The sequence below is a fragment of the Mastacembelus armatus genome, chromosome 3 (assembly GCF_900324485.2).
Source record: "Mastacembelus armatus chromosome 3, fMasArm1.2, whole genome shotgun sequence".
Lineage (NCBI taxonomy): Eukaryota > Metazoa > Chordata > Actinopteri > Synbranchiformes > Mastacembelidae > Mastacembelus > Mastacembelus armatus.
The window spans coordinates 22,830,481-22,848,639 of record NC_046635.1 but is presented as its reverse complement, the minus strand read 5'-3'; the positions used below and the strand labels follow the sequence as shown (position 1 = coordinate 22,848,639).

The 18,159-nt window shown below is 40.9% G+C and overlaps 1 protein-coding gene across 2 annotated transcripts in view; it reads left to right on the top strand.

The window, feature by feature from the left end:
• The window catches only part of thsd4 (thrombospondin type 1 domain containing 4), a 33,437-nt gene extending 15,494 nt beyond the window's left edge, over positions 1-17,943 (top strand). For both annotated transcript variants that reach the window (XM_026292986.1, XM_026292987.1), the window contains exons 8-18: positions 9,920-10,124; positions 12,221-12,396; positions 12,553-12,649; positions 12,828-13,025; positions 13,294-13,423; positions 13,568-13,772; positions 14,066-14,239; positions 14,938-15,111; positions 15,274-15,453; positions 15,891-16,035; positions 16,358-17,943. In XM_026292986.1, the coding sequence (XP_026148771.1) occupies positions 9,920-10,124; positions 12,221-12,396; positions 12,553-12,649; positions 12,828-13,025; positions 13,294-13,423; positions 13,568-13,772; positions 14,066-14,239; positions 14,938-15,111; positions 15,274-15,453; positions 15,891-16,035; positions 16,358-16,500 (1,827 nt within the window). In that variant the 3' untranslated portion in view covers positions 16,501-17,943. The remainder of the gene's footprint in view (positions 1-9,919; positions 10,125-12,220; positions 12,397-12,552; positions 12,650-12,827; positions 13,026-13,293; positions 13,424-13,567; positions 13,773-14,065; positions 14,240-14,937; positions 15,112-15,273; positions 15,454-15,890; positions 16,036-16,357) is intronic.
• Positions 17,944-18,159: the final 216 nt, after the last annotated feature.

Sequence of the window (18,159 nt, the reverse complement as noted above, 5' to 3'; positions counted from 1 at the left end):
TATATTCACAAAGGTGAATGGCACGTCTCACAGTGTACTTGCCACACCTTTTTATGACATAAATGACAGCGCAAGCACAATGTAGGCTTACTAAATGTTTATAATTTACAGAAGATTGTAAAAGTCTGGATTAACTGCAAGATTTTGAGGTCTTGTCATAGAGTTTTATGTCCTCTCTACTTTCATATCTTATCCTCGTGTCCATCCGTCTGTCTCCCGCTCTCTCACTGTGTTGCCTCCATGTGTGCCCTGGTGCACGGCCCATCTGGGACACAGCCTTTCAGTTCATACAGCAGACTGTGCAGTAGCTGTAGCAGCGTCCTGTACCACTTCAAAACAGAAACATTTTCAATTACCCCCTACATATTCCAGGCTCGTGCCTGTAGAAGTCCCTTGGTGCATAAGCAGGTCCAGCCACAGCCTCCCCTTTTGTGCTTGGTCTGTCTATATATTTTATGGGGAGAACCAACTGTCAGATACAAGAATTAGAGAGTGTTCTACTTTCCAACATATCCTGGTGAATTAGGGATTAATTTAGTGGAAACAATAGTGTTGCAATTGGCAAACCATATGATGATTTACGTCATTTGGCTGCAGCAACTGTACTTCCAGCGATGCAACCTGGCTTGTAATTACTTATTATATTTTATTTTATTGTTTGTGCCATATCTTAGGCCAGGAGAAACAGAAACAACTAAAATATGCTTTTTTTTATTGTAGGCCTTTTTTATTTACACTTCAGCTTGTTAATGAGACCATGGAGCCTTATTATTTTGCCCCTTTTCTGGTTTGTGTTTCAGCAGTAATAGGAACGAGCATAAACTTTAATGTATACCTCTGTAATTCCTATTTGCTGGCGGGCTCACCTGCCAATTATTTCCACACAGTTTTAACCAAAGTCGTTTTGCTTACACATTCATTTCAGCCCTCTAAGCATTTCCTTCCTCTCTTACTTTTTCAGTCACGTTGAAAATATTCCGCACAACTTTGTCTGTGACTTTCAATATACTATCAGCAGTAACTGCCGCACTCTCCTCTCTGCCTCTCTCTCCTTCCTATTTTGTGCCTCCACTCCCCCTACCTCCCCCAGCTGCACCTCCCCCAGCTCATTTTACAAGGGGAGCTCATACAGATCTGCTCTGTAGTAAGAGAGGTTTTTTGGCATTCTCAGTGCTGCAGAGGCGAGGAAGAGGTTGGCGGGCCACTGGACTTGTGTGGAAGCCTGAGTGACTGGTCAAAAGTTTCACATGAGATAATGCTGTCAGGACTGGCCATTCTGCTGCTGGTCTGCCTCCACATGCGTGTGCAGGGGAAGCTGCGGTCACAGGTAGGACCCGCTTCACCTCAGCTGGGTCCTGTAGGAACCTGGGCGAGCGTGGGGATTCCCATTGATGCTAAAAACATGACTGTAAGGGTTCCACTGCATGATGAATTACACAATAGAAGCTTATTTTGGACTCTGGCTTTGCAGTGAGGTTTTGGATGTGTTTGACATGCTACTGCATGTTTGTCACCAAGAGAACATCTGTGCATTTTTTTTTTTTTTGGATGGGGGTGCTTAAATTAAGTCTGATTAGGACATTTAAATCCATGCATGTAGATGTAAGTAAGCCTCATTTCCAACCGGTTTCTAGTGCTTGTAAGCCGCACTGGACAGCATCACTCCATCCAGCTTGAACTGTTAATGCCATACTGTGGCTCTGCTTGATCCCGGAGCTGTTTATTTTTCCACAGTGCTTTTCACGAGCTGATTATGAAGTGAGATTTCCCTCCTAGTGAAAGACGTGGTGAGTCAGACCTGTCCTGGGACTCTAAAGATGCACTAGGGACAGACTACAGACTAGTTGTAGCTCACCTGTGTTTGCTCGTGATTAATGAGGTTGGTGTGATGCGCCTGAGGTTGTTCATGGAAACTTGTGAAGTGCTAAGGTCTCGACAAGGATGACTGTGTCAGTCGTACGTGGCTTTAAACTACATGGGAATCGGTTTTCTATAAATGTTTCATACTGTACTGAATAAATCTCTCGTATGAAATGTGTTTTGAGTTTAGCAGACTGAATCAGAATGGTTGCGTCTTTTGGAAAATCTAGTTGACACAGTCATCATGCCTTTTTGTGGATTTCCCCACTGGCAATGAAACCTATACCTCTCATTGTTAATCCCCTGCATCATTTAGTAATTTTGTTCCCAAAACTATTTGTATCTGAGCAACAATGTCAGGAGAAACCTTTTGAGAGGCTGTAGATTCAGCATGTAGTAGTGCCCTTCACCCTGCTGTGAGGGCTGTGGTGTAGATGAGACCTCTTTTTGGAATCAAAGGTCTCACCTCTCATGCCTACATCTCACTTGACCACCTGACTACAAATGTTCAGGCTTTCAGCTTGTAGGATAACCTGATTTACATTTTACGACTTTCAGTCCTGGAAAATTATTATGCAAGACTAAAATAAATTTAGACAAGTTAAAATGCAGTGTAAAAGCAGTGAATTGCAATTTGTAAATGTGATGAAACCACGACTGCCACTTATTTTGCCTGTAGCTCCTCTTTCTTTAGTTACAGGAAATAATCTGAGCGTGTCTGTGTTCTCATTTTGGTTTGACATATGCTGTTCTTGATTTCAAGAATTCTGTGTTGTGGATAGTGGGAAGCTGAGTGATTACTATCCAAAACACCAGAACTTGTGTTTCTATTTGTGGTTACAAACCACAGTTAGTCCTGAAGTTAATGTTCCCATTGTACCAGAGCTAGAAGTAAATCTAAAGGAAAGGAACAAATTGAATAAATCTGCAAGTTTTGAGCTATTGATGAAGTCAAATCTTCCATGTAGTGAATGCATTAGGAGGCTAGAGTCAGACTTTGATTCATTTTGGAGCCACACAGTGTTGTAATGATGTATAAAAATGGAATATAATAGTGTGGTTTATAATAATAACCAGCGACCATGGCTTATCTAAGCTGAAATGACAACTGCATCTAGCAGATTTCATCAGTCTAGCTACTGCAGCTAACAAATTAAGGTGTTATCAGCAGCACACGTTGGTTGAAAACACTCTCCCTGGTTGACTTTTTAATGTTTGAAAAAGGAGACTCTTGTAAACGTGATCTTAAATATGCCTCGGCAGTTACAAACATGGTGTGGTAAAAGACCAGAATCCGCACATCAGCATGCTCCCCATGCAGAAGACAGCAAAATGAAGAAACAGCAGTATTTTTGGATTGCAGTCTAGAGATAGTTAATTATTACAAGTACAAATGTAAGGTTTTAAAAATGTAATGTTATTTTAAATGTTATTTGGTTTCACGAACTCTGTTTATTTTGGGTAACTTGTAGAGCCATGAATGAATATAGTTAGAAAGCAGTTCCTGTAGGTTATGAAGGAGAGAGAAGGCTTTTGTGAATAGTCTTTTCTTTTCCTTTTGCATATCCCAAAATCAACATTTTAGGTCATACTATACATTTATTACGTTAATATTGGCATACAAAATCAGTGCCCTGAATCACATCCAATGTAATCCTTAAAAAGAGGAAATTGCTGAATTATTTTGTATGTACAGTGTATATTTCAAACAGGAAAGACAGTAAATCAGCAAATCAGTGAGTGGATCACATGTGAATTCGATGTGTTGCTTAGATAGATTCAGATGTGTTTGAAGTGCTGACTGAAGTAAAAGCAGTGTCGCCTGCCCCCCGCTCATTAAACCCAGTTATTAAACCCGAGATCCACAGCATCACAGCATGTGGGACGCAGATGCTGGTAGCCATGGCAACCACAATGTGCCCTTCAACAACGTGGTGTATTGTCATATGTAACCAAAACCTGACTTTAAAACCTTATTTAACATAATCTTATTTGTGTGTGTGTGTGTGTGTGTGTGTGTGTGTGATGTTTGTAAGCCCTCGGTAATATCATTTCCAGACACGACGCCATTTCTTTCGGTCACTTCCACTATAAATTCTTTGTCTTTGGGAAGATGTTGCCTCTGTAACAGAGAAGCCAAGTTAGGGCTTTATTGTTTTTCCAGATGAGTTGGTGTGTAACAGCTGACCAAAGAGCGTTCCAAACCTTTGGCCTTTGGTGTATTAAGAGCTATAGAAATCCCCAAAGGGTTCACTAAACAGCTCCTTTTAACCTTACACCCATCACACTATCACACTGCCTCTGTGGAGATTATAGTACGTCTTTATTGCCAGGGGTTTAATGTGAGGAGCAGTGATAATGTTCCTCTAGCTTTGTCTGGAAACGTGCTGTCTGCTGACATGAATCCCATAATACACTTCACTATTGTAGTGTAACCTTGTCCATTTTGTTTAACGCAGGAGGACTGGTGTGGTACATTTGAAGCTGGTAAAAACATGTTTTGAAGGGGACAGCAGTGCGTGTCTCACAGTATTGTTACTTGTTTTGCTTTGTGGTCAGTAGGAAAGTCGAGACGCTTTCAGGTTAGAAGGTTCTGGTCAGATGTGAGTGTCAATCAATGAGGATTCATGTGAATTCAGGCTGGGGTTCTGCATAACCACTTTCTGTCTTCAGACTAAGAAAACATTCTTTTATTCATAACTTCATTCATTTTCTGCTTATTGTTTTGTAACATTTGGACAAGGAGAACATGTAGCTGTGTTGGCTGGTCTACGTAAGACTGTCAGGCCTGAGAATTGTCATTTTCACTAATTGCTGTCAAAAAAGCTGCTGTTACAGGGCTGCACCAGGGAAACATCCAGATGATGCTTTAAAGCTTTAAATTGATTCTTTATATGCTGCCGATGCTTTAATGTCTGAAGTGTCCTTGGTTCTAACGGCAGTACGGCATTGTGGGAATAGACTGGGCCAAGGCTGGCATGCTGCTCTGGATGTGGGAAAGAGACGGCAGACTCATAAACTTTATATTTGTGTTGAGCTGTGTCTGTCGAAGCCCCTATAAACAGCATTGTACAGTGACATACTGCCTCACTGTAGATTTACAGTGTGATTTGGATGTAAGATACATTATTTACTACAGATTTTATTGTCGTCTTGGGACTGTAAGTATTCAACCAAAAAACATTTAGCATTTTTATGTTTTGAGGCTGAAGGATGCTGAAATGTTTGTTTTACAGATTCGTAAAAAACAGGTCAACGGTTTGAGTTATGTCGCGCTCAAAAACTTAACTACATGAAACAGACAATTTCCAGCTAGAGAGAGAGGAGGACTCAGAGAGATACATAATGTTAAGCCTTTAACATAATGCCTTCTCCAGGTTTCTCTTTATATTGTTTGTGTATATGGCCCAAAATAGCTGCCTGTATTTGGATGCTGCTGTTTAGCTCTGTGGTCCTGCCATTAGCATCTGTGGATGTTTATCTTTTAGTCTTGGGCTTGATGTGTCTGTCAGTCATAAATTGTTTTGTCTGCAGACCGTTAACACTAGCTTACCCTGGTACCTGAACATCCCAAACTCTCACACATGCTTTAAAAATGTTAAAATACATTAATAACACTTGTAAATAAAAGTATGACTCTGGTCACAGAATAAAATGCTTCAGGTATCTTGGGCTGTGTGAGCCTGATGATTTTTCCCTTCAACCAGAAAAAAAACACACACACTGTCCTGTCTAACAAAACCTCACAACAGGACTGAACTGCTGCAAAGGTAACAGAATTCATTTAAATTACAGAAACACACATTCAGCTCTGAGACGTTCCAGCACTGAGTAGAGGCTGTTTTCTCTACATCTCTAACTTACTGTACTGTACTTTACTATAAACAGTTATAAAGTCTACATGTTGCATCTACCACTGCTGTTAATTTAAGCATTAGCTTTTTATTCATATTTGCATTCCTAGTGCAGAGCCACAAACCAGGCCTCCTACATGGATAAAAGCACTATTATTGCAAGGCAACTGTAACATGATGCCAGCGCTGTCATAAAGAGATTAGATGCCTGTGCAACTTGATATCTCGACGTTGTGCAGGTCTGCTGTTAGTGTTATGATACAAATGTCTGATATTTTCCACTTTTTCTCCTCCACTATCTGATATTGGTTTACAGTTATTGGCTGCCTCTAAATCTTTATTTCAGAGGAATGGCACCTTTCCACACATGCAACTGAAATAGTAAACTGGGAGTCATTTCTGCAATTACACTTTAGCAGACAGATCAGGAGGCCTGTGCAAATCATCACGTATTTCTGGGATACAGTGTGAAACTCATGTATAAGAAACTTGTAGCCAATGGTTGTTCGAAGTGTAAGTGAATAACATGTATTTGGCACAGTATGTCATACATAAACACTTCAAATTTATGTTGTGCATAAATCTCACCAACACATTTATTATGCTTGTCACTTTACCCCCCTTAAAGTTATACTAATTAATATTTTTATTGCAACAATGGTTCAAATTACTGCATGTAATGTGAAATGGGGTACTTGTAGTGGTGAGCCCACAGAGACTCATCATTTGACTCTGCAGTTCCCCTTAGCTCCACAGAGATTTATAGCCTCTCTCATCTTATTGTTTTGGTTTGTTCTATTGAAAAAGCTCTGATAAACTCACTTAACGTGCTGTCTCCTGGAAGACTGGCAAAGTTAGCAACTAGTTTTTGAACATAGCAGGGAAGTTAGCAGATGAAAAAAAGGCTGAGATTTGCTTTTGGAAGTTGGTGGACATGGATAAACAGTGCTAAAAGGAGAGTTGGCATTGCAATTAGATTTGTCAGATCGCCTGAAACAAGACTTCAGATGAATGCTAATGTTGCTCAGTGTCTGTTAGATGTGTAAATAGGCAACTGTTCACCATAGATGAAAAGATCATAATATGATCCACATGTGCCCAGAAATGACTTCAAATTAGAATCAAATGTGTTCATTTTATTGTGTTACAAGAAATATATTGTATTTCTCTGCAATTCACAGTTAGTAACTGAACTGCTGAGCTCCTCGAGTCCAGATCCCAAAGTTAAAGGTCTCTGCCCAGGTTTAAGCAGTCAAACCTTAAATGTTGCATCATGAGTAAAAGTTCTGCCATTATTAGTTTAATAAGAAAGACAGAAGGAGGACACAAAGCCTCACCTCTCAGAATGTCTGCGTCTGATTCTAAATGGCTTGCGTGTGGGTTTTTTGTGTTGTGTTTCAATGGAACAAATCTCCAGTGACAAGTGCCCATGGCAAAAATGTGTGTGAGTGCAGTTTGTTACAAAAACTGAATGCAATGTGATGAAAACTCAGCTGCATCTCATGGGAAAATAGCATCAGGATTTAGTTTAAGATGATGTTGTTTTCAGTGATGGTGAGTTAACTGGGAGTCATCTTCACTGTCTTGACACATGTAACCATTTCCAGATGAATGTGGGTTCGTGCAACATTTTTAAAATCCTGTTACAGTTCCACTGCAAAGATTGTGATTTCTCTCAGCAAAAGGCTAAAACCTCACACAGAGAAAAGGTGAGAAAAAGCACTGATGTAGTTTGGGAATAGATAAACTAGACCAGGAGTTCAAAACTTCCTCTTCATACATCAACAGTGAAATTTCTATTTCTGCCGGGAAGAGGAAGCGGCTGCGCTCATATGTCCCGACACCGGCAACACCTCATTTTGATGGGGTCACGGTTAAGGTCAGAGACATCCTGGAGGGCAGATGTGACAATACAGTGAGTTATTTAGAGACAGATTAGGACATTGGTGTTTTGTGCAGCGTGCTACTGCAAAGCTGAATAGTTATTTCCTGACAGTTTAGTGATTTTAATGGTGCAGCTCTCTAAATCACTAGATATCACATAGTCTCTTAACGCTCTAATCATTCCTGTGACAAGAATGTAAATCCTCCTGGCTCCTCCAGTATCAGTAGAACAAAGACCATGGTGTAAGGAGATATTCATTGGTAGTCATGTCACCAACAACTCTCCATGACTGCATCTTTATTTGTTTTCCGGGTTGGATCTGTTGTATGTTCAGAAGTATTTTACCGTGCATTAGGTATTTACTGGACTGCAGCATTCTGAGCTGCTTTATATCCACATGTAAAGTGACATTGTAAAAGTCAGTAATGCCTCCCTGAATGTTATTGTGTTGTATTTAGTGATTTTTTTTCAAGCTTTATTCAGCCCCATGCTGCATTGCAAATAATTCCACATTGACCGCAGAAGCGTTTGGCACTTTTATTTAATTTTTTTCAGCGCTCTATGCTTGCTGTTCTTTTCTCTCATCGCTTATTTCCTGTGTGGAAGGAGGCACTTCGTGTTTGTTTTGGCCCAGGTGGTGTTTTGGCCCAGAACAGAGTGAGCTGCTACGAGTGGGAGAGAGCCAGACTCTCTTCTTGTGTTCACCCCAACTGCCTCAGTCCACTCTTGGCTACCATTTCTTCCTCCATCTCTCCTTTATCCGTGTTTTCATCTCTTTACTGTACCTTTGTGTTGGCCTGGCTGCTGATCTGCAGCTGACTTACTGCTGCTGTAGTACAGTTAATCTGTGGAGATGACCACATTCTTTGTGACTTAATATACTTTTTTGTAAAATTGTTCTTCTCATGCAGCAGAGTGGCTGAGTGGTTAGCACTGTTGCCTCACAGCAAGAAGGTTCTGGGTTCACAACTTTTCAACCTTTCTGTGTGGAGTTTGCATGTTCTCCCTGTGCTTGTGTGGGTTTTCTCCAGGTACTCTGGTTTCCTCCCACAGTCCAAAAACATGTATGTCAAGTTGATTGGTGACTCTAAATTGCCCATAGGAGTGAGTGTGAGTGTGTGTCTATGTGGCCCTGTGATGGAATAGTGATCTGTCCAGGGTGTACCCCTGTCTTCCACCTGAAAGAGAGCTGGGATAGGCTCGATGGATGAATGGATATCTCCTCATTGATCTATATATTTAGGTTTGGCAACTCAAAAGCACATATGAAGCTGAGCAGCCATACAATGTTCTACACTGTTGAGGGAGCTGATATGTTTTTTTGGGGGACCCTATAGATCAGTGGTGGGCAATCCATGTTCCTTGAGGGCCACCATCCTACTTGTTTTCCAACTATCTCTGCCCCAACTACTGCTGATTACCTGGATCAGGTGTGTTCACACAAGCTGGAAGATACCAGAGTGAAATAAAAGAAGACAAAATGAAGTGGTACCTTCCAGCTTCCGACTGGCAGAACACACCAGATCCAGGTAATCAGCAGTACTGGGACAGGGATAGTTGGAAAGGAAGCAGGGCAGTGGCCCTCAGTGCCCACCCCTGCTATAGATGCTCTAAGAGAAATATGTTTGTCTTACAAGACAAGGCAATGGAGATAAGTCAGCTGTAGCATGGAATCCTCATGGCAGCTAAGTGAGCTGAAAACAGACTAGAGTGCCGGGAGATTGGCTGCTGTCCAATCACAGAAAGACTTTGTGTCATTATGTGCTTCCCATCATGATGCCCACACTCTTGGTTGTCTTATTGGTGACTGTTTTTCTTTGGGATGTAACTTTGAGGCACAATAGCTGCAGCACAGTGTGTTTGAGTGTACAGTAGTTCACTGGGACCAGTTTTGGCTCTTCGACCACCTGTTTGCACAGTGACTTGCTTTTACTGCCAGTTTATAGACTGCTGATGTTAACTGTTCTATTTTTACTGTCCCCAGCTTTCCTGTAATGTATTATCACCACTGTGACACAGAAAATCCACACAACACAGATTTAGGAAAAGAATTCTGGGATTTATTTATTTATTTATTTCAGTTCAAACGAAAAAGATGCTTTCTGGAAAGTAACATCTCAGATAATTAGTTATTCTAATTACAGTTTATAGAGCTCATTTAGCAGGTGCACCTTTACAAATACAATGTTTTGTGCAAAATCTTGACCAGGAATAGTTTTATATCTTTTGCACACATCCAGTAAACTTTAAATAACAATTTTATTGAGCCTCCTGTCCACACTTCCTCGTTGAAACTCCTTTTTTTCCCTCTGTGCCACAGAGTCTAGGCTGTGATGAGTATCTTGGATCAGGAAAGGTGATGGACAAGTGTGGCGTGTGTGGAGGCGACAACACGACCTGCAGGCTGGTTTCTGGAGTCTTCAAACACAGCTTGTCCAAGATCGGTTATCACAAGATAGTGGAGATCCCAGAGGGAGCCACCAAGATCAACGTCACAGAGATGGTGAAAAGTCGGAACTACCTAGGTGAGCAAAAACAAATAAACCCTTAGTTAATGGTCCTCAGCCTTCAACACTGGTTCTTATTTATTCTGTTCATCTGGGTGAATATTAACAATCAGTAAGATTATCTATCAGTAGTTCAAAAACAGCTTAACCCTTTCATTTAGCACAGTTACCTGGATCCTGCCACTATTGTGACACAGCATACTCTTCTAACTGCAACACACCCTTTACTTTATGTTGGTTTACTCACAATGTCAGTGCAGCTGCCAACCCACCAGGAAGCTCTGCCATTACTTGCTGCTTCTGCGGCTGCTGTACATGTAGCATTTCAAAAGCCCCACCTTCCCTCCAGCACCCACCTGTAGACTCTGTATCCACTCTGTCCTATATAGGAAGTTATTACAGTATAAATCACTCACCATTTTCTGTTGTGCTTGGTGTCATGTGCTCATTGCCAGATATCTATGCTCTCCTAATTCTTTCTTCATATAATAATCAATTCCACATGAGCTGGCAGAGTGAACTACATTTGGGGAAGAATCCAACAGACATCATTTCTTTGTAGCATGTCAATATGTTGAAATCATGCAATAAAACTGCTTTGGCTATTTTGCTTGAGAATAGGGTTTTAAGCACTTGTTGCTCAAGAGTCTGAATGCTTGAAGATGGAAGGACGGTTTTGAAATTGATTTTGTGTAGAGTTCAATAATAGAGTGCAGTCCAAAATGCTGAATGCCAGAAATGTCTACATGTGAAGAGGTTGCAATCACTAAGGCACTGATATCTGCTCTGAGCTGGTAAATCTTAGATAGTTTTATGTTTCAACTTCAGAATCATTATTAACATGAAGCCTGTCAGGAGTGGCTGCGGTACTTGTGTTTTCTCGCAGCTAATCATAGCCAGGTTTACATTTCCATTGGTTTAGCCTGCTGCAGACCTCTGCCTTCATTCCAGCTCACAACACGTAAAGAACAAGGAATCGTCATCCACTTCATGTACTATTATTTTACAGTAAAAATATAGGACACGAATCAAAACCATCACACAAGGTCGTGAGAGAAATTGGTAAATCATAAGTGTAATAAAAGTTTGCAGTTTGATACAGTGACATTTGATAATTTAATGCGGAAGCTGCTTATGAAAAGGTCACTCATCACTGTGATGCAGTCACTGGACTGTGACATATTTTTGCAGATTATTGGTGTCTTTATAGAGGTGCAACAGTAGCACACAGTAGTGGGTTATTTTCAGAAGGGACAGACATTTTTTAATGAGAGCCATGTCCCCGCTCAGCGGTAGGCTGGGAGGAAGAAGGGAACAGCCCAGATTTTCTCCCCCATGGCCACTTCCCTTGAGCAAAGTGCATAAACATGCGTTCATTAGAGGATCTTACCCCTCGAGCCTCGCCATCCTCTTTAATTATAGGGAAGAATTTCACCTCTGTAAAAAAAAAAAAAATAGGATCATTTCTGAGGATGAATTCAGTGGCTACTATGTACAGAGTTATGTTCAGTGACACAAACACTACCATAATGGTAAAATACTATTTTTTTGGATAAGGTTAACACAAAAATCTCCATGTCAACAATCGCTTTATCATTTTAAAAAACACAAATAACAGATTACAGTATGGGAATCTAGCAGCAGCCAGCTACTGTAGCCTGACCATGTCCCCGATCTTCGCTGTATAGGCTCCTGTTCTCCGCTGTCCATCTCTAATAGTGCTTTTAGTACTTTCAAAACTTTCTTTTACAAGCCTGTGTAATGTTACACTTCTAATGCCTTTCTGATGGCCTCTTGTACTTAAACCATGAAATCAGTGGAAAACATTTTGGGAGATTTTGTTTCAGGATGAAAGATTTTCCAGGACAAATAGTTTGTCACATTTATAAAAGGCATTTCATGAAAGTGCATGTGAGGGTATTTATTCACTTAGGTATAATTAGTTTTTTGGATTATAAAGTGTTTTTAGTGCTTTTTAAACTACAGTTCCATTATGTGTAAATAGGTTTTTCCATTAAACAGTAATTATGTGTAAATGGCTGCAGCAGTGTTTTTCCTTTTGTTTGGGGTCAGAGCCATCACTGGTGATTGTGTGGTTGTTCTTTCTCTTCCAGCTCTCCGAAGTCGATCAGGGAGATCCATCATTAATGGAAACTGGGCTATTGACCGACCGGGGAAATACGAGGGAGGGGGAACCATGTTCACCTACCGCCGACCCAATGAAATCAGTAGCACCGCTGGGGAGTCTTTTCTCGCTGAAGGGCCTACCAATGAGATCCTGGATGTTTATGTGAGTAACGAATCAGCTCTCCTGTTTTATTCATCCTGGAAAACATATGTGTGGTCTGAGTAAATAAGACTTTTCAGCGCAGAGATCACATTTTGGAAGGACAAATATTTGAATGTGAAGAGTATTAATTTCAGATTCTCATCTGTTTTCTCTCAGATGATCTTCCAGCAGCCAAACCCTGGTGTTCATTATGAGTACATCGTCCCCTCTGAGAAACCATTTGGCCCTCAGCAACCAAACCACAGACCAGAAGGTAAATAAGACTCACTTTCTACTCCATTTGTTACCATAGCTTTGTCTGATCGTTCAATACACAAAATAAATAATCAGTAATTTAAAATGCAAAACAGTTGCAGCAATACACATATCCATCCATTCCACTCTATTGTTGCATCTCTTACTACATCTAAACCCATTTGTAAATGTCTTAGGGAACACTGTGAATGGACAGGGAGGGTTTGACCATAACAGCAATACACACCAGGAAAACTTCAACCAAGCAGGTGGCGGGAGGTACCCTCCTCTTCTCCCTGACAACCAGGTGCCCGTCGCACCACCATCCAGACGTGAGAGAGACTACAACTGGAAACTGACTGGTGCTACAGAGTGCAGCGCCTCTTGTGGTAAAGGTATGGAGTGCAGTTTGCATTACATGTTTATGGTTTGGGTCTTTAGTTGCTGACATCCACAAAGATTTACAATTTGACTGAAAATTTTCTAATCACAACCAGCCTACATTTCCAAATATGAACTTAGTTACATAACATTCTGCTAAATAATCTGAACTAGCTATTATTATTATAATTTAAAGGTCCCTTCTCCAAACTCTCCCATATGTACTTATACCTGCAAGTAGCCTCTTGTAGACTGTGCCTAAGTCAGATATCTGCCTTGTAGGGTTCAGATACTCTGTGTTTCACTGTGTCAACCGGATGAACCATGACCAGGTGTCGGATGCTTTGTGCGACAGCAGCAACAGGCCGAGTCCACAGGAAGAGGCCTGCAACCTGCAGCCATGCCCAGCATTGTGAGAGACCACACTTTTATGTTCTCACACTTGTGCCACTGCTGAATACTTCTACCTTTAACAGACATTCTCTAAATACAAGTTGACCTAAACAACAAAGTTAGTCCAATATACCTAACACTCTGGTCATTTCCACATGAGCAGCTGGGATATTGGAGAGTGGTCAGAATGCAGCAAGACCTGCGGCCTGGGCATGCAGCACCGCCAGGTCCTGTGTCGCCAGGTTTACGCCAACCGCACCCTTAACATCCACACCAGCCGCTGCCGACACCTGGAGCGACCTGAAACTGCCAGTACCTGCCAGCTGAAGATCTGCAGTGAGTGGCAGATTCGCTCCGAGTGGACTGCTGTGAGTGGCAGCCATCAGTCACAATGTGGCTGACTCATATTGCACCGAAGAACAAGAAGTGTCTATACATATATAGATATAGATAGATTTAAAGCTTAATAGATAAACGTGCTGTTTATTTAAAAAAAATTTTCAGCATCATAACTTTTCTTTAAGTTAATACTGGTGATCCTCATCTACTGTATGTGGAGCATCTTTTTACTCTGACACTATATCTTTGTGTATATTAAAATAATAAAGGGAAATAAAAAGAGTCATCACTGTTTTTACCATGAGGCCTGTTCTCTCTGTAGTGCTCTGTACCATGTGGGCTGGGTCAGAGGTCCCGAGAGGTACGCTGTGTCAGCAACGTGGGCGACTTTGTTCCTGATGAGGAGTGCAACATGAATCTACGGCCCGTTGATGTAGAGAACTGTGACATGGGGGCCTGTGCCAAGAGCTGGTTCTACACTGAGTGGGGCAGTAGGGTAGGTGACAAAGTGGAAGGGAGACATTGTATCTTCCATTCATTTCTAATAACAGTGCTGTCATTGTATAGGTCTCTCTTCATACGTCAAGCAGATATTCTTGATAGTATCTGTACTACTATATAGAGCTTTTAATATATAATCATATCGATCTACTATATCGCTTACATAGAAAACAAGGGTAGAATAACCTTCACTGACCATAATGAGTTTATCACAAGCAACGTGTAGGTGTTCAAGAGTGACATCCTCAGCAAAGTCTGATGCCTTTACTGATGCATGTTATATGCTAGAAAAAGAAATGATTAAAATATGCTATGAAGAGAAGCAATGTGGATAATGTATATGAGGAAAAGACTCAGACAGGGTGCCGAAAGGTTTTTCCTGTTTTGAGCTAAAATCAGATGTCTGCGGAGGCAGTGCAGACTGGAATGAACAGTAGGACACAGCAGGGAAGGAAGGACTAAGCAAATCACAGGAGCAGCAAAGAGAAATGGACATATCTAAAGCGATTCTTTACATTTCATCCCTAGTATGTGTACTGTAACTCAAACTAAGAGAATCTTCAAAGTAGTTCATTTTCTTTACAGACATGTGACAGGCAGGTTTTCTGTTTAAATCTGATTATGTCCCATCGTGTTAGTAGTTTGCACAAAAATAAAAACCCAGTTGCTGATACATGAATGTTTGTTCTCTAGTGCTCTGCTGAATGTGGGATTGGTGTACAGACCAGAGGTGTGCTCTGTCTGACTAACTACATTAGCAGCCTTCCTCTGGAGGGCTGCGGCAATGAGAGGCCTGCAGACTCTCAGGCCTGCAACAATGGCCCCTGTGAAAATCGCTTCGAGTGGTTCACAGGCCCCTGGAGCCAGGTATGAAGACAAAGGAGGTCATGTTATCTGGAGTAGTTAAATACATGGACATTTTTAGTGACTTTACACTAATACATCAGGACTTTTTTGTCCTGTCTCTATTTTGTAATATATAATTTAATGCATAAATTTATACAATATATGCTCTTATATGTGGCCCAGTGCTCTGCAGAGTGTGGCATGGGCAGCCAGCAGAGGTCAGTGGTGTGTCTGATGAAGTCAGATGAAGAATTCACCATCATGCCACCGTATGAGTGCTCTTCACTGGAGCGGCCCCTCAGCCAGCAGAGCTGCAACCTAAAGACCTGTGGAGCGAAATGGTACCACACTGACTGGAGTGCTGTGAGTAAGATATGAAACCTTCTCTCCCTTTTAAAAAAAGGCAAGTGCGGCTTACACCCTGCTGTTGGTAAAAATGTGATTTATGCCAAACAGAACTGATCATTTTGGTTGCTTCTATTGAAGCAAGGACAGCTAAAATATATGTGATTGGTGTGTTTACTGGTTAGCCATTATACTCTACATTGAGCTCACAGACATAAAGTGGTTCTGATCAGGTGTGCTACTTTACTATCACACTTAAGCTTATTTATGCAAATGTCCCTTGATTGGTTGGAACAGAATGTAGCTTATTTTCATGGGCTTCTTTATTTGACTTTATACTGTAGTTGAAATCTTCTATGTTATTTTCATTCACATCTTACTCCAATGTGACTCTAGTATCTCAGGAAAACCTTTGTGTGGAGTTGTATTAACCTGAGTGCTGCTTCTCCTTCCAGTGTTCAAAAACGTGTGAGGGAGGTTTTCGTGTGCGGGAGGTACGATGCCTGTCTGACAATATGCTGTCCAGTGAGGGCTGTGACAAGCAGCTGAGACCAGCAGAAAAAGAGACCTGCCACCCAGAGCCCTGCACACCTCACATAGGTCAGTCATCAGATAACATGTTATCTGGAATATTACTGACCTGGGAGAACTTGTTCCTAATGATTTTAGCCTCGTAAGAAAACAAGGTTCATTGTTATGAATGTTAAATTGCCAGCAGCGAATCCCTGGAGGATGAGTTGTGTTTTGTCCTATCTGAGCTGAAAGCCTGAACTGGAAGGTGTATTGTGAAACCCTAAACAAGCCCTGCAACACTTTACCTAGCTTTCATTCTCATGTGGTTTTTGTTGGTTGGTTGGTTTGTTTTATTTAATTTACAGTATTTGCTGGAAATTATGATTCACTCATCCCTTTTTTGTTTCAGATGAGAACTGCAGAGACAAGTACTTCAACTGCAAAGTGGTGGTCCAGGCTCGCCTCTGCGTGTATGATTACTACAAGATGACATGCTGCGCCTCTTGCTCACAAGTGGCCCACAGACAGTGGATTCGTCAGGGCCGCAGCTAGCGTTCTCTATCAGGCTCCCTCACCCCCATTGTCAGGCAAGACTCAGTACCCACCATGGGCACACTGGTCCGGTGCCAGCCAGTAAAGCGAACTAGCTGGATCTTGCCTAAAATGAAATCAAATTAAAGGAAACTAAAGGAAGGACTTTTCTGGTGGTTCACTTAGAGACAGCTGTTGGAAGAATGGTATTGCTACAGTAATAATGGAGGGCAGTGAGTGGATAAAGAGAGTCCTGACGGGGGGAGAGAGATCAGTAGCACGCTGAGGAAGCGACAAAACACTATGGAATATAACCACAATTTATAATAATTATTTTTTATTTCTTGGGATGTTTGCAGTATTTTTTAACAGAAAATGACTCTTGAAGAGGAATTACCTTGGAAGAAGAGAGCACCTGTAAACTGTGTAACATGAACTATGTACTGTATAGACTGTATATGCTCTAATATGATTCTTTAGATTACACAGCTCAAATTCTTGGCATAATGTCATATGAAGATACTATTTAACACCCACTTTGTTGACCAAAGATATATAACCTCATTAAACTGAAGACAGTGACACATTACCACCTAAGGCATGAGTACTGTGCAGCAAACCTGTTTTGCTGCTGATGCTGCATCCTTTATGCAACATTGATTCACAAGAAAAAGATCAGAATTTAAAATATTTTGTGGTCCAGATAGTTTTGACTAAGCAGTGGCAAAGTGCGGTAAGGTACATTTTCAGTCTTTGTGGTATGTGTATATGAATGTATGCCAGAGTGAATGATAAAGGTCTTTTCAGTGGTTCTGAGACTGTCCTCCCAGCATCTGAAGAGAAAAAAAAGCCCCCATTAATTTATTTGTGTGGCTCCCCAGAGAGGACACTGGTTTATTGGCCACTGGTGGCCCCTTTTTGGCTGCAGGGATAAAAACTTTGCTGCCTCTCCACCAATCACAGCCTCTGATTTTATTGTAGGCATTCCACAGCCTGCTGGATGGTAGAAGCAGATGGTCAGAAACCCGCAATACGCTTTTGAGGTAAAAACAAACTGTATGTTTTTTTTTTTCTGTGGGCTATGATGATTCCACTACTATACAATTCCTGATAAATCACCGATCATAAATACACTGAATTGTTAATAAAATATAATAATTTGTTTGTCAAGATAAATCATGGCAGCAGTTTACTAGCATTGATCTACTATGGCATACCATAACACCCCTTTTCCATATTTTTACAAATCCTGCACACAGTACCTCAACTTTTGTTGTATTGTATCTGTTCTTTCCAGACTCTCTAAATGTACCTCTAATCCATAAGTACTGTATATGTATTACGTTCTGAGTGACTCAACATTAAGTTGATTCAGTATCTGAGGAAACAAACATTCTGAATGTGCCAAATTGATGGCATGATTGTTGATTTTCATAAAAACAATTAAGATGAATAGGACTAAAACACAGGCATCTTTCATTATATATTAAACATATGATTTCAAATAATAACACACATTTGCTTTATTTTCGACGTCACATGACCAACAGTTAATCAGTTGAGTATTCCTGAACGTTTCTGAAATAAACAAAAGTACTAATTTTACACTTTATAGCAGCTTTTCTTTGTGTGATTATTATGTTGATTTAGCTTAATGTCACAGAGGATCAGAAAGTGATG